The sequence below is a fragment of the Arachis ipaensis genome, chromosome B02 (assembly GCF_000816755.2).
Source record: "Arachis ipaensis cultivar K30076 chromosome B02, Araip1.1, whole genome shotgun sequence".
Taxonomy (NCBI): Eukaryota; Viridiplantae; Streptophyta; class Magnoliopsida; order Fabales; family Fabaceae; genus Arachis; species Arachis ipaensis.
This window is the reverse complement of record NC_029786.2, coordinates 82,923,953-82,941,615: the sequence shown is the minus strand read 5'-3', so window position 1 is coordinate 82,941,615 and position 17,663 is coordinate 82,923,953. Positions and strand designations below refer to the sequence as shown.

Here is a 17,663-nt window from a genome sequence, read left to right as displayed (position 1 = left end):
CAAAATTTTGTTGGTTGTTTGTGCACACAGAGCGTGCTAGCGCTCCCAACAGCAGCCATATCCCTTTGTGTGCGTGCGCACAAGAGTGTGCATATGCACAGTTTCAAAAATACACGGGATGTGCGTGCGCACACAAACCAGAAATCACAAATTCTGCAGCATTCACAGAATTCAAATTTCAGATATCAACTTTCAACGATCATATATTTCTCTACAAAATTCAGATTTCTACAAAATTAATACCATTTTAAAGCTCTTTGAATTATCTTTGATTTGATATAAAATTCATTTCATTTCACAAACTGTAGCTCAAGATATGATCCGTTGAAGTTCATCAAATTTCCATTTTTTTTACCAAAAGTTCACTAATTTTTCAATTCCCAAAAATTCATAACCAAACCAACTTAAGATCACACCAAACTCCAATTTACCTCATAACTTACCCTTTGTGTCACAAATCACCATTTACACCAATTTCCATTCACATTACATATTCCTCAACCTCAACTATCAATTATTTTACACTATAACATTTCTCAACCAACACAATCATCCATCATCATTATATCACCAACAATCATCATGATCAATCTCAATCTCAATCTCAATCGTCAACACCATTTTATCAACATTAACATCACAATTCATCAAAACAACCCAAAATCATCAAATCATCATACATCATCATACAACAATTTCAACAACCAATTTAATCCAATCCTATCCTATAGGTCACTAGCCTAAGTGTCCAGAAATATTATATATTACATAGAGGAAATCGAAATCATACCTTGGCCGATTCCCAATATGCACTAAATCACCAAATTGACCTCCACCAAGCTTCCACAAGCTCTCAAACTCAATCAAGCCACCAAGTCCACTTTCAAGTCACCAACATTCTCCATATAACACCAATTCAAGCTATATACACATAATTCATAGCTAATCAACCTAGGGTTTATCATAATCACAATTTCACAAGGTTTAAGAACAAACTCACCTTACCCAATGTTGATTGAGTCAAAACCTAATATGAATCAAAGGCTAGAGTGTACTTAAACACCCAAGATCACAAAATTTTACTCAATACAAAACCCAAAAACTCAAAATTCATAGGGCAGGAAACTGGGCAGAAAATTTCGAGAAACTTACCACAAGGCTTAGCTAGAAGTGACGAGCTCGGCGAGAGCTTTGCGTAGTCGCTAACAGCACGCGAATCAGAGCATCGTAGCTCGAGATATGGTGGATTGAAGAGGAAAGTGAATAGTGTTTTAGCTCTCCCCTCTCACTGCACTCTTGCAGCTGTGTTTTGTGTTTATGAGTGTGGTGAATGAGCTGATAGCTTATTAAAAAAGGTTTCATATGTTGGGCTTGGGCCCAACTTGGGTCCAACTTGGGTCCGGTCCAATCTGTTAGCGTTTTTGGTCCGTTTGGCCCAATTTCGGGCCAAACCTTTAAAATTAATTCCCGGTTTTCGACTTTAATTATTTTTCTAAGGTTTTCTACTATTTTTAGTTACTCTCGCTCAGTACCGGAGATACTTAATTACATTTTTTGACTCAAAAAAATCTACTGAGTCCAAAAATTATATTTAAATTTTCTAATTCACATTCTAAATTTTCGAATCCTATTTTGGGTAATTAATTTAATTAATTAAGCGGTTAATAAATCACGGTTCTTATATTCTCCCCACCAAATAAGAAATTTTGCCCTCAAAATTTAGTGATTACCTAAGAATAACTCGGGATAATCCTTCTGCATCTCGGATTTCAATTTCCAAGTATGCTCTTCCACTCCTGCTCTCTTCCAAGCAACTTTAACCAGTTGAACTTTCTTTCCACCCAGTTTCTTCACACTAGTGTCGTCAATACGCACCGGTGTTACTTGAAATGTTAAGTTCTCCCTCAACTCGACCGTCTCGGGCTCTAACACATGAGCCGCATCCGACGTGTACTTACAGAGTTGTGAGACGTGGAATACGTCATGCAAGTTAGACAAGTGTGGCGGCAAAGCTACTTGATATGCCACCGGCCTGAATCACCTCAGAATCTCAAACGGTCCAATGAATCTCGAATTCAGCTTCTTGGTTCTTATAGCTCTTCCAATCCCAGTTGTCGGTGTAACCCTCAGAAATACATGCTCTCCTACTTCAAATTCTAACGATTTCCTTCTCAGATCCGCATAACTTTTCTGTCGACTCTGCACAGTAAAAATCCTTGCTCGAATCTTCTTAATCTTCTCAGTAGTCTCTGCTATCAAATCAGGACCCAAAACACTTGCTTCACCAATCTCATACCAACAAAGTGGAGATTGACACTTCCGTCCATACAAAGCCTCATACAGAGCCATCCCAATGCTCGCATGAAAGCTATTGTTGTATGCAAACTCCACCAATGGCATGTAACGGTCCCAACTTTCAGGTAGATCTAAAATGCATGCCCTTAGCATATCTTCCAACGTCTAAATAGTCTTTTCCGACTGTCCATCTGTTTGCGGATGATATGCGGTGCTGAGACATAGCCTCATATTGAAAGCTCTTTGGAAAGCTCCACAAAACCTTGATGTGAATCGGGAATCACGGTCTGATACTATGCTCGATGGCACACCGTGCAACCTTACAATCTCCTTGATATACAACCTCGCCAACTCCTCCATTGAACAATTTACTCGGATAGGCAGGAAATGAGCGGATTTGGTTAAGCAATCCACGATCACCCAAACCGCATCAAATCCCGACCTAGTCCTCGGTAAACTGGTCACAAAATCTATTGCAATTCCTTCCCACTTCCACTGAGGAATCTCAAGTGGCTATAACATTCCCGACGGTCTCTGGTGTTCTATCTTCACCTTTTAACATGTCAAACACTTAGATACGACTGCCGCTACATCATTCTTCATTCCAGGCCACCAGAACATCTTCTCTAAATCATAATACATCTTCGTACTTCCTGGATGAATGGAAACCCGACTGTTGTGAGCTTCCAACAACAACTCTTGTCTCAGACTTCCTACATCTGCCACACAAATTATCCCTTTATACCCCCACAACCTTTCATCATCCTTAGTAAATTCTCTTTACCTCTTCTTGCCAACCGGTTAAAATAATTGCTGAAGTCCTTGCTCATCTTGTTGTGCCCTCTGTATTTCTGATTTAAATGTACTCAAAATCTGCAGCTGGTTCAAACAAGCTACTTCGGCAACTTCACCAATATCCAACTTAAGATCTACAAACTTATCCACCAACTCTTCTTCTTTGATCCTCATCCAAGCTATCGTCAAAGACTTCCGACTTAAAGCGTCCGTTACCACATTAGCCTTCCCAGGGTGATAACTCAGTTCAAAATCATAATCCTTCAAAAGCTCCATCCACCTCCTTTGACGCATATTGAGCTCTTTTTGATCAAAGATGTACTTGAGACTCTTGTGATCAGAAAAGACGCTAAATCTCACTCCGTACAAGTGGTGCCTTCAAATCTTCAATGCAAACACAATCGCCGCCAATTCCAAGTCATGAGTGTGGCATTTTACCTCATGCGGTCTCAGCTGACGCAATGCGTAAGCCACCACGTTCCAGTGTTGCATTAATACGCAACCTAAACCCTTCAACGAAGCATCACAGTATACCTCAAACGGTTCATGCGGTTCTGGCAAGATTAAAATAGGTGCTGAAGTCAACTTTTGTTTCAAATTTCAAAAACTCTCTTCACACTTCGATGTCCACACAAACGATACCTCTTTCCTTGTCAACTTAGTCATCAGTAGTATAATCTGGGAAAATTCTTCAATGAATCTCCAGTAATATCTGGCCAAACCCAAGAAACTTCTAACCTCCATCACCGTAGTCGGTCTCTCCCATTCCATCACTGCCTCCACTTTCGAAGGATCCACCGCAATTCCGTCCTTACTCACCACGTGACCAAAGAACTTCACTTCTTCTTTTGGCATACAACTTTCGCTCCTTCAGGATTTGCAACACAATTCTTAAGTGCTCTTCGTGTTCTTCCACCGTCTTAGAATAAATTAAGATGTCGTCTATGTAAATCACCACGAATTTGTCCAAGAAGGGACGAAATACTCTGTTCATGTAATCCATGAACACAGCAGGTGCATTCGTCAGCCCAAAGGACATCACCGCAAACTCGTAGTGTCCATAGCGCATCCTAAACGTAGTTTTTGGAATGTCATCCTCCTTCACCCTTATCTGATGATAACCGAATCTTAAGTCAATCTTAGAAAACACTCCAGCTCCTTGCAGTTGATCCATTAAGTCATTTATCCTCGGCAGCGAGTACTTATTCTTCACAGTCACTTTGTTTAACTGCCGGTAATCTACGCAAAGTCGCATTCCTCCGTCCTTCTTCTTCACCAATAAATCTGGCACTTTCCACGGAGATACACTCGGTCGAATGAACCTCTTGTTCAGAAGGTCTTCTAACTGAGCCTTTAGTTTAGCCAGCTCTATCGGAGCCATTCGATACGGTGCAATCGACACTGGTCTGGCTCCCGACACTAATTCAATCGCAAATTCAATCTCCCTTTGAGGTGGAAATTCAGGAATATCTTCCAGGAATACTTCTGGAAAGTCTCTAACTACCAAAATCCGATCTAAGTTCTGTGCATCACCCAAGGCATTAGCAACCAATAATATATAACCCTGACACTCTTCCCCACTGCAGTTCACCATTACAGAGTTCAGGTAATATCCCTCAGCTACCACTGCTCCATTTTCTCCTTCCAGCATGAACTGAATCGATCGGTCAAAGCAAACCAACAAAACCCAATTCTTTGACAACCAATCAAACCCTAAAATCATCTCCAACCTAACCATTGGCAAGCAAATCAAATCATGCATAAAGTCTATACCCTCAAGCTTGAAACCTACCTGCCTACAACCTGACCTAGCCACAACCGTTTGATGCGGAGTATGTACATGCAAATCAAATTCTAATTCTGACACTTTCAATCCTAGTTCTTCAACTATGTTAAATGCAATAAACGAATGCGAAGCTCCAGTATCATACAATGCAACTAATGTTTTATCACCAATTAAGCATATACCTCTCATCAAAGGATCTGCCTTCGCCACATCATTGGCGTTCACAGCAAACACCCGACCTTGTTGGTTCTGGTCCACATTCTGAGTCTTCCTTCCACGAGTGTAATCTCTCGCAATGTGACCAGGCAATCCGTAGTTGAAGCAACCACCTATACCAATCTTGCAAGAGTCATTCGGATGAAAACCACCACAACGATCACAAGTTAAATCCGGGAAAGCTTTACTTTGGTTACCTCTCCCTCTCGCCTGGTGGTACTGATCAAAAGTGGGTCTCCTAACATTTCCTTGACCTTGAGGGGCATGTCCGCCCCTCTTAAAGTTCTGACCCCTCGGCTGAAAGTGCTTGCCACATCCACGGTTAGTGTTTTCTCCACGAGTGTCCCTTAAAGAGGCTACCGTCTTTGCACACTCCTCGATAACCCTTGCCTTGTTCACAAGCTCGGAGAAGAGCCGAATTTCCAAAGGAGCCACAGCAGTCATAATGTTATCTTTCAAGCCCCTTTGATACTTAATGTACTTTCAACTTTCATAGGTCTCCGGGGCACCCTGACATACCCTAGAGAACCTACAAAGCTCCTCAAACCGACTAGTGTAATCCGCCACAGACAAAGAGCCCTGCTTCAGCTGCATAAGCTCCAACTCCTTCGCTTCTCTTGCAGATTCAGGAAAGAACTTCTTGTAAAAAGCTGTCTGGAATACATCCCAAGGGATGTCGGCATTCTGAAGCTGTAGTAAGTGGCATTCTCCTTGCCACCAATGCCGAGTCTCTCCCAAAAGCTGATACGCAGCAAACCCTACATACTGGTTGTTCGAAACATGCTGTGCTTGTAACGCATGCTCCATGGCTTGGAACCAATTATCCGCTTCTGTAGGATTGGTCGAACCTTGAGAAAAATAGTCTAGGTTATCGGAGCACCTCCCAAGTCATTACCGTTTCCTTCCCCATTATTATTCCCATTTTCATCACCGTTTCTGTTTCCAGCTGGTTGACCTAACCTCTGCACAGCTTGCAGAGTCGCAGCAGCATTTGCTTCCATGGTATTCACAAGATTAGCCATTGCCACCATGAACTCGGCATGGTTATCGGCCGGTTGCTCATTTCCAGTCTCTCCTCGTGAACGTGTACGACCTCATCCGTGAGTAGCCAATAGGGTTCCTGTCCACACCAAACAATCGATATTAAGGTGATCAGTCTCAATATCAAAAGTCTAGTGCTTCAATTATCCCAAAAGGCACTCACAAACAAGCATGCTATGCAATATCAATGAGATAACCTAAATAGCATCAAAGAAAAAGACACAGAGTATGTAATGAAGTACAATCAGTCCATCCCTCGGGCTCACGAGGATGAACCACTCTTATACCACTAAATGTAACACCCTAATTACCCTAAGCCTTACCTCGCGTCGTAAATCAAATATTAATCAAAGGTTACAACAGTTCTAAAGCTTATACATATAATATAGAAAAAATAATATATTCTAGAAGCCCGATGAAGAATTAAGCTCGAAAATAGAGTTCGAGAATCGCAAACACTAAATGAAGCACAAGATGTACGTACGGATATCAAGGTATATGTAAATAGATACATCAAAAGATAATAATATAGAGATCTAGCCGCCGCTCATGGAGTTTACGCTGGCTAGTTACATACTGACATGCAGAGTTTAGACAGTTAAAACAACTTATATAAACTTTCTCTCAAAGTAAGCCTCTAGGCAAAATAAATACAAAAGTGAGAGATCTAAGCAAAATAATAAAAAGGACTTCAAAATACAGTGAAAATCCCCCGCTTTGTCACTATCAAAGTAACTCACCGAGGTGGGTGGCAACCTGTATCCAAAAAACAACAACAAAATATGGTATGAGAACTGGAGGTTCTCAGTGTGGTAACAGTGCCCAGTGATGTAAGATATAAGACTCCTGGATGTCAGAGGCAATCCTAGAGCTTCATATCCATCATGAGATTCAACTTAAAGCATAACTAAAACATTAAAACATCACTTAAAACAATAATGATAAAAGGGTAATCAAAATTAGTAGATTTCTAAACTAACAGCTCTCCGCTGTCCCACAACTTTCACCAACCTATCCTCTATGCGATCCCATCGCCACCGCCTTCCGAACCCCCTCAATCCCAGTAGAATACACAATTAATACAATGCAAGTAAAGCACAAATATAAGCATATATGTCAAGTAATTTCAAATAGGCAATTAGGCATGTTATACAATTAGACAAGCAATACAAGTCGACAAAGCAAGCAAACAGATAAAAGATGCACATGATGAATGCCTGTCTTATTGGTTGTGATATCACATTGTCGGTTCAACTGCCAACCCGACACATCTCCATGGAGATGTCGCCTTTCGGTCTCATAATGGGAACCCCCGAGATATCGTGCCCAGATCACGGTCCAGGATGTCAATGCCTGTACACTATAGTGATTCCGAAGGGATGCAAGCGGGATACTCTTGCTACAGACCTCACATCTCAGCGTAAGTGGGATAAACCTATGTCCTTACGCCGCCGCCGCGACCTCGACAGGCGGGATTAACCTACCGTCCCTGCAAGGCGCATAGCGTCTTAACAATCTCATTAAAATATTTCATCAGTGGTTTTTAAAAATCATTTCATTCAGAACTCATTAGTTCACCACTTTCACAGTGCATTCAAAACTCATTAGTTCACCACTTTCACAATGCATTCCGAATTCATTAGTTCACCACTTTCACAATTCATTCAAAACTCATCAGTTCACCACTTTCACAATTCATTATCAATAATTACCAATACCATACGCCGCCATCTCACTCAACCAAAACCTTCTGCAGTACTCCAGAAACCTAAGCCTTTGTTCTCTAATTTTTTACCAGAAATACCGAATTAGATCGCCTAGGACATTTTCTATGTTTTGACATCTAAAAACAAGCCAAAGAGTCTTATATAAGTGTCATGGAAGTTTACAAGCTTTCTAGGAAGGTGAAACAGTTAAAAACAAGGTTTTTATTGAAAAACAGAACAGTGTGCGTACGCATAGGGTTGTGCATACACACGCCCATAGGAATTTTCAAGAAGTGTGCGTACACATAGAGGTGTGTGTACACACAGTAAGTAAATTTTCCATTCTGCTCATACGCACGATGCGTGCGAACACCCTCAACAGAATGCACCTTCCATCGTGTGCGTGCACACAAGGCTGCGCGTGCGCACAGAGCGTGCTAGCGCTCCCAACAGCAGCCATATCCCCTTGTGTGTATGCTCATAAGAGTGTGCGTACGCACAGTTTCAAAAATACACGGGGTATGCGTGCGTACAGGGCTGTGCGTGCGCACACAAACCAGAAATCACAAATTCTGCAGCATTCACAGAATTCAAATTTTAGACACCAGTTTTCAATGATCATATCTTTCTCTACAAAATTCATATTTCTACAAAATTGATACTATTTTAAAGCTCTTTGAATTATCTTTGATTTGATATAAAATTCATTCCATTTCACAAACTGTAGCTCAAGATATGATCCGTTGAAGTTCATCAAAATTCCATTTTTTTTAATCAAAAGTTCACTGATTTCTCAATTCCCAAAAATTCATAACCAAACCAACTTAAGATCACACCAAACTCCAATTTACCTCATAACTTACCCTTTGTGTCACAAATCACCATTTACACCAATTTCCATTCACATTACATATTCCTCAACATCAATTATCAATTATTTCACACTATAATATTTCTCCACCAACAATCATCATGATCAATCTCAATCTCAATCTTCACCATTTTATCAACATCAACTTCACAATTCTTCAAAATAACCCAAAATCATGAAATCATCAAAGATCACAAAATTTTACTCAATACAAAATCCAAAAACTCGAAATTCTTAGGGCAGGAAACTGGGCAAGAAATTTCGAGAAACTTACTACAAGACTTAGCTAGAAGTGACGGGCTCGGCGAGAGCTTCGCGTAGCCACTGCGGTACGTGAATCGAAGCACTGTAGCTCGAGATATGGTGGATTGAAGAAGAGAGTGAATAGTATTTTAGCTCTCCCCTCTCACTTCACTCTTGCAGTTGTGTTTTGTGTTCATGAGTGTGGTGAATGAGTTGATGGCTCATTAAAGAAGGTTTTATATGTTGAGCTTGGGCCCAACTTGAGCCCGGTCCAACCCGTTAGCGTTTTCGGTCCTTTTGGCCCAATTTCGGGCCAAACCTTTAAAATTAATACCCGGTTTTTTACTTTAATTATTTTTCTAAGGTTTTCTACTATTTTTAGTTACTCTTGCTCAGTACCGGACAGACTTAAATCGGTTCTGCCGGTTCATTCACCGGTTCGAGTTTTTATGCGGTTTTTTGCAGAAAATTACATTTTTGACTCAGAAAAATCTACTGAGTCTAAAGATCATATTTAAATTTTCTAATTCATATTCTAAATTTTCGGATCCCATTTTGGGCAATTAATTTAATTAATTAAGCAGTTAATAAATCACGGTTCTTACATTCTATTTCTCTTCCAGATTCTTCCTGTTCTTATTCTAAACACTTTGCATGACCACAAACAGAATTATACCAAGGAAAACAAAAAAAGATTATCCAAACTAAATAAAAATGAATAAAAATTTATCTGAGCATGAAATCAAAGGATACTAAGGGTTGGGTTGCATCCCAACAAGCGCTTTTTTACCGTCACTAGCTTGACAGTCAGCTTTGCTAAGGCGAGGGTCGACCATAGTGCTTTACCTCACCTCTCACTGTGAATCTTTTTCTTGTGTTATCATGGATTAACTCAATATGCTCAAGATATAGGATCTTGTTCACTGTATGAGGAAAGATTGGGCCTTTAGTCAACACCACTTTCATTCCTGGTGAAAAATCTTCAATGGGGATCTTCTTCTTTCTCCATCCCTTGGGTACCTTCTTCTTAGGAACTTCCTCCTTAGTGGATGATGCATACCCGACACCAAAATTAGGTTTGATGTCAAGGAAAATTTTTTTGATTCCCACCAAAGGAGGCTTGAGCTGTAAATCCTGTTTACCCATTAAGGGGTTCTTGGAGACTTGGATTAGTGAAGTCATTCTTCATGCCTTTATTTTCTTCACTTAAGTATTGCATAGGTCTAAAAGCCTTAAAGATCAACAGCTCCTCATGCACCCTTAGAACAAATTCACCTTTTTCCACATCGATCAGAGCTCTCCAAGAGGCCAGGAATGGTCTTCCCATGATTATATGGGCGTTTTCATCCTCTCCCATGTCGAGGATAACAAAATCTGCTGGGAGGAAGAATTTTCCCACCTTGACCAAAATATTCTCCACTATTCCATATGCATGTTTCAGAGACTTGTCTGTCATTTATAATACTATCCTTGTTGGTTGTGCCTCTTGGATTTGCAACTTCTTCATCACAGATAAGGGCATTAAATTAATGCTTGCACCTAGATCACACAAGGCTTTCTCAAATGTGGTGCTCCTAATGGTGCTTGGAACCTGAAAGCTCCCTGGATCTGGCATCTTCCTTGGTAGTTTGCTCTAAATTATGGTATTACATTCCTTGGTCAGGACCACTATTTCATCTTCCCTTAAAGTCTTCTTCTTGGAAAGTAAACCCTTCATGAACTTGACATAGAGAGGCATTTGCTCTAAGACATTAGAAAAAGGAATATTGATTTGTAACTTTCTGAAAACTTCCAAGAACTGTGAAAATTGCTTGTCCTTAGTCTCCTTTTGAAGCTTCTGAGGATATGGCATCTGTGGCTTGTACTCAAGTGCCTTAGGTTGGGCATGTGCTACGGTATCCTCAGTCTTTTCTGGAACTTCTATTTCCTCTAATTCCTTAGTAACTTATACTTCCTCCTCTGTCACTAGTTCACTTACCAATGTGATAGCCTTGCATTCTTTTCTTGGATTAGGCACTGTGTCACTAGGAAGAGTGTTAGGAGGCCTCTCAGGTACTTACTTGCTCAACTGACCCACTTGAATCTCTAGGTTTCTGAGTGAGGCTCTGGTCTCCTTCATAAAGCTATGAGTATTCTTGGAGAGTTCTGTAATTATAGATGCTAACTCAGGAGCATTCTGAGACTGAGAGGGTGCGTGTTGTTGGCTGAGAGGCTTGAAATTAATGGTTGTTAAAATTATTCTGATTAAAATTACCTTGAGCATTATTGAAGTTCGGTTGCCTTTGAGATTGGTCTCTCCACCCAAAGTTAGGATGATTCCTTCACCCTTGATTGTATGTCTTCGAAAAAGGGTAATTATTTGAGGGTCTAGAGGAATTACTGATGTAATTAACCTGTTCGGGATCAAACTGGCCATACTCATACTTCTCACCTTAAGGGAAGCTACACTTATGTCATAGGAAGTGTCTTGAGCACTAACGGCTGAGACTTGTATTCCACTCAAGTGTTGTGTGATAGCATTAATTTGCTAAGACAGCCTTGTTTTGGGCAAGAATAGCATCCAAGGTATCCAACTCCATAACTCGTTTCTTTACAGAGGTCCTCTTAGAATAGTATAAATACTGGTTGTTAGCAACCATCTCAATTAACTCCATAGCCTCATCAGGGATCTTTTTTATGTGGAGTGACCCTCCTGCAGAATTATCCAGAGATATTCTGGCGGTCTCAGAAACTCCATCATAGAATATCTGCAACTGAATCTAGTCTGAGAACATATCAGGAGGATACTTCCTGAGCATTAACTTATACCTCTCTCAGGATTTATAGAGAGATTCACCCTCTCTCTACCTGAAGGTCTGAATATCCATCCTCAGCTTAGTCAGCCTCTGAGGTGGAAAGAACTTGGTCAGAAACCTGTTGACTACTTTATCCCAAGTGTCCAAGCTCTCCTTGAGTTGAGTGTCAAGCCACTATTTAGCTCAATCCCGTACAGCAAATGGAAAAATAAGTAGCTTGTAGATATCAGGATAGATTCCATTAGTCTTTACAATGTCACAAATCTGCAGAAAATTAGAGATAAACAAGTTTGAATCTTTCTGTAGGAGTCCATGAAACCGGCAATTCTGCTGCACCAGAGAAATTAATTGAAGCTTTAGCTCAAAGTTGTTAGCAGCAACAGGGGGTACAACAATGCTATTCCTATAGAAATCAGCGATAGGAGCAGTGTATGAGCCAAGTGTTCTCCTCGGTTGTTCAGGCATATTAAGAGGATTAACAACATTGACATTAACCACATTGTTGTCGTTGTTGAGCTCCATAGTGGACTCTTCAACTTCCTTATCAAAGTTGCTCCTGAGATTCTCACCGGCTTTATAAGCTCTAGCTTGTTGTAAACGCCGCCTCAAGGTCCTTTTAATCTCAGGATCAAAGTCTAACAGGGGTTCTGTATTCCTATTCCTGCTCATAAACAATAAAAAATAAAGAGAAGGTGGAAATCTCCATGTCAGAGTGTAGAGAATTCCCAGTAAGGTATCTTGTGTAAAAGAAATAAAATAAAATAAACTGCACAACTGATACTAGAAATTTTGAAAATCAACGAAGAAAAATAAACCACTAAACTCGAAAATAATGGAAAGAAAATTAATCAGGAAAAATAAAATAAGATTACTAAGAGGGACACCAAACTTAATTTCAGAAATTAAGAAAATTTTTTAACTAAAATAAAGCTTAAATTTTCGAAAATTAAAAGGGTAAAATTGAATAAAATTTAAAAACTAAGAACGCCTAATCTAAGCAATCAGACAATGGTTAGTTGTCAATCATAGTCAATCCCCGGCAACGGAGCAAAAACTTGGTAGCGGAATTCGAATGTCCACAACTGAACTGGCAAGTGCACCAGGTCGTACCTAGTAATACCTCAGGTGAGTGAGGGTCGATCCCACGAGGATTGATGGACTGAGCAATAATAGTCGAAAGACTCACTTAGTCAGGCAAGCAGAAAATAATATTTTGAGGTTCAAAAGTATTAAACAGTATTTCAGAGAGTAAGAAAGCAAACAGTAGAATTTGTGTGAAATGTATGTGAGAAAACAGTTAAGGTTTTGGAGTTATTTATTCTTTTGGATTAAGTTTTCTTACCAACTATTTTAATCATGCAAGATTCATTTCATGGCAAACTATAATTGACTAAACCCTAATTCCTTAGTGATTTAGTTTTTTCTAACCTAATCAACCGCCAATTCCTTGGTCACTTAATATAGATTAGAAGGTTAGGTTCAATTCTAGTTTATTAGCCACAAAAATCCTAATTACCCAGATATAAGAGGATTATATGTAATGTATCCCATTAGGTCCAAGAAATTAGCAGTTTAGGAAGAATTTACTTTCAAGCTAGTATTCAAGTGAGATAACTTTTCCAAGAATCAACAAGAATTCATGTAGAATGAAAATTATTCTTCTGATATATTCAAATTCATGAGATGAAGAACAAAAGTAATCCTTGAAACTAAATCAATACATTAATTAAAATAGAATGATGATAGTGTCAACCCATAGAAATAAACAGAGCTCCTAACCTTAACCAAGGAGGTTTAGTAGCTCATGACTCAGAGAAAAAACTAGGGTTCAGAAAATGTGAAAGTGTGTAAGAGAGAAGATAGCCTGAAGGGCTAAATCTTTTTCCTTTTATAACTAACCTAATTTGATTTGAAATTTAAAAAAATAAATTCTAATGCTAAAAGATTTTGTTTGTAAATAAAAATAACTTAAATAACATAAAATATAACAATTAAAAACCAAATCCAACTAAAGATGTTCCTTTGGTGAAGCTTGATCTGTATTGCTAGCGCTAAATGCCAGATTTGGCATTCAGTGCCCTAGAGGGCAGAAAGTCTCCTTTCAATTCTGGCTTGCTGGTGCTAAACGCTAGACTTGGCGTTTAGCACCCTAGTGGGTAGAGAGCTTCTTTGCCATTCTGAGTTGCTGGCATTAAATGCCCAGGTCTGCGTTTAGCGCCACCTTGGCAGGTTCCAAAGTCTTCTCTTTTCTTGCACACGAACTCCACCAAAGCGATCCAAACTTTACCTGAAATAATTAAAACACTAAAGCAACTCAAAGTAGCATCCAAAGAGGCTTCAAACATTAAAATCTAATTAAAACTCAGTAAATTTGTATCTAAAATAAATAGAAAATAAAGAAGGATGCTCACACATCAGGCCGCACTAAATGGAAATCCTCAAGAATTGAATTCCACCAAATTAACACCCATGGCGCTAGATGCCCAGAGTTGGCGCTAGACGCTAGGGGTCCAGAGACAATTCCCTTTTCTTGCGTGCCCTCTAGTGCTAGACGCTAGGGTGGCAGTGGCTACTCCTCGTGTTGCGTGCTTCTCGGCGCCAAACGTCAGATCTTGGTGTTTAGCACCAAAGCACTAGAATCCAGTTCCTCCTTCACAGTACTTTCCAATCCATTCCAAGCACATCTGTCTCTGTTTCACTTAGAATGCATGATTCAAATATAATTAAAAACAAGGAAAACTATGAACTATGAAATTAAAACAAATAAAATGTAAAGATAAAATGTAATTAAAGGATACTAAAGGTGTTGGGTTACCTCCCAATAAGCGCTTCTTTAACGTCACTAGCTTAACAGTTCATCTCTGTTAGGTAAGCAGGTGAGTGGTCTTCTTGCGGTTAATGTCACCACCAAGATAGTGTTTCAACTTCTGGCCATTTACAGTGAACCTCTTATCAGACTTTTCGTCCATGATTTCAATATGACCATAAGGAGAAACCTTGGTGACTAGAAACGATCCTGATCACCGAAATTTCAGCTTTCTGAAAATATCTTAAGCATTGAATTGAATAGAAGGACTCGCTGACCCAGCTCAATCACTCTGGTGGCTATCTTTTTATCATGCCACGCCTTTTTCTTTTCCTTGTAGAGCTTGGCATTTACATAAGCTGTATTTCAAAACTTATCAAGCTCATTGAGTTGGAGGAGCCTCTTCTTTCTAATAGCATTGGCATCAAAGTTCAGGAACTTTGTAGCCCAGTAAGCTTTATGCTCCAACTCCACAAGCACTGACAGGTTTTGCCATAGACCAACTGGTACAGAGACATGCTTATAGGAGTCTTGAAAGCTGTCTGGTAAGCCCAGAGAGCATCATCAATCTTTCTAACCTAGTCCTTTCTTGAAGCACTGACAGTCTTCTCTAGAATTCGCTTGATCTCTCTGTTAAAGACCTCCACATGGCCACTTGTCTAAGGATGATAGGGGGTAGCCACTTTATGTTGGACTCCATACTCCTGAAGAAGAGAGTCCAACTATTTATTGCAGAAGTGACTTCTCCCATCACTGATCAAGGTCCTTGGGACACCAAACCGGTTAAAAATATACCTCTATAAGAAGCTCATCACAACTCTGGCGTCATTGGTGGGTAAAGCAATAGCCTCCACCTACTTGGACACATAATCTACAACCACTAGAATGTAGTTGTTTGAATATGAGGGGGAAAAAGGTCCCATGAAATCACTCCCCCACACGTTAAACAACTCAATCTCCAGGATAGCTTACTGTGGCATGTCATTATGCTTAGGCGAATTCCCAACTCTCTGACACTCGTCATAGTTCCTTACAAATTCTCTAGCATCACTGAAGAGAGTAGGCTAATAGAAATCACATTGGAGGACTTTTGCGGCAATCCTCTCTCCACCAAAATAGCCACCATACTCAGAACCATGACAGTGCCAAAGCACGACCTTTACTTGTTCATCCGAAATACATCAACGGATGGTACCATCGAAGCAAACAAATAAGACTACTCCCACAAAAAACTTTTGGCATCATGGAGTAACTTTTTAACTTGTTGCTTGGTGAAATCAGTGAGAATGATTTGACTGGCCTTATAGTTTGCAATGTCCGCAAGCCACGGGGCTCCAATATAGCAAAGAGCAGCTCATCAAGAAAGGCTTTATTCACTGGAGTGGGGTTAGCTGTGGCTTTCTCAAGCTCAATTCTAGAAAGGTGGTCGGCTACTTAATTCTCTGTATCTTTCCTGTCTCCAATCTCAACATTAAACTCCTGAAGAAAGAGTACCCACCTAATCAACCTAGGCTTAGCATCCTATTTGGTCAAAAGATACTTCAAAGCAGCATGATCAGTGTAAAAAATAACTTTTGAACCAATAAGATAGGACCTAAACTTGTCAAAAGTATATACCACAGCTAATAATTCTTTTTTTGTGGTTGTGTAATTATTTTGTGCGTCATTTAAGATGCGATTTGCATAATATATAACGTGAACAAGCTTGTCTTGCCTCTGTCCCAGAACAGCTCCAATGTCATAATCATTGGCATCACACATCAACTTAAATGGCAAATTTCAATTAGAAGGAGCTATGATGGGTACAGAGACAAGCTATGCTTTCAGAGTTTCAAAAGCATGCAAACAGTCATCATCAAAGCAAAAAGGTATATCTATAACTAAAAGGTCACTCAGAGGTCTAGCTATTTTAGAAAAATATTTTATGAACCTCCTATAAAAACCTGCATGGTCTAAGAAACTCTGTATTGCCTTCACATTAGCTGGTGGTGATAATTTCTCAATTACCTCTACCTTGGATCTATCTACCTCTATTCCTTTGCTTGAAATCTGGTCCCAAGAACAATACATTCAGTCACCATAAAATGGTATTTTTTCCAGTTTAAAACAAGGTTTATCTCTTGGTACCATTTCAAGACTAAGGATAGATGGTGTAAGCAAGAATAAAAAAAATTACCAAACACAGAAAATTCATCTATAAATATGATGAGCGGATAATTTATACGCTTTTTGGCATTATTTTTACATAGTTTTCAGTATGATTTAGTTAATTTTTAGTATATTTTTATCAGTTTTTAATTAAAAATCACATTTCTGGAATTTACTATGAGTTTGTATGTTTTTCTGTGATTTCAGGTATTTTCTGGCTGAAATTGAGGGACTTGAGCAAAAATCTGATTCAGAGGTTGAAGAAGGACTGCAGATGCTGTTGGATTCTGACCTCCCAGCACTCAAAGTGGATTTTCTGGAGCTACAGAACTCCAAATGGTGCGCTCTCAATTGCGTTATAAAGTAGACATCCAGGGCTTTCCAGCAATATATAATAGTTCATACTTTGATTAAGGATAGATGATGTAAAATGGCATTGAACGCCAGTCCCATGCTGCATTCTGGAGTCAAACGCCAAAAACAGGTTGCAAAGTGGAGTTAAACGCCAGAAATAGGTTACAAACTGGCGTTCAACTCCAAGAAAGACCTCTACACGTGTAAAGCTCAATGCTCAGCCCAAGCACACACCAAGTAGGCCCCGGAAGTGGATTTCTGCATCATTTACTCATTTCTGTAAACCCTAGTAACTAGTTTAGCATAAATAGGACTTTTTACTATCTTCGGATCAGATCTTTGATTAGTTTTATGCTATCTTAGACTTTTGTGAGGGCTGGCCATTCGGCCATGCCTGAACATTTATCACTTGTGTATTTTCAACGGTAGAGTTTCTACACACCATAGATTAAGGTGTGGAGCTCTGCTGTTCCTCAAAGATTAATGCAAAGTACTACTATTTTTCTATTCAATTCAAGCTTATTCCTTCTCTAAGATATCCATTCGCACCCAAGAACATGATGAATGTGATGATTATGTGACGCTCATCATCATTCTCACTTATGAA

General features: G+C 39.6%; 2 protein-coding genes across 2 annotated transcripts; both read right to left on the bottom strand.

Moving 5' to 3' along the window:
- On the bottom strand, positions 1,720-2,655 carry LOC107627502. Its single transcript, XM_016330331.1, has 2 exons — positions 2,558-2,655; positions 1,720-2,032 (listed from the first exon to the last, which is right to left on the bottom strand). Exons 1-2 carry the CDS (start codon positions 2,653-2,655, stop codon positions 1,720-1,722), a joined length of 411 nt encoding a protein of 136 aa, XP_016185817.1.
- Positions 5,576-6,123, bottom strand: LOC107627500. Its single transcript, XM_016330330.1, has 2 exons — positions 5,988-6,123; positions 5,576-5,940 (listed from the first exon to the last, which is right to left on the bottom strand). The coding sequence occupies exons 1-2, from the start codon at positions 6,121-6,123 to the stop codon at positions 5,576-5,578; spliced, it is 501 nt and encodes a 166-aa protein (XP_016185816.1).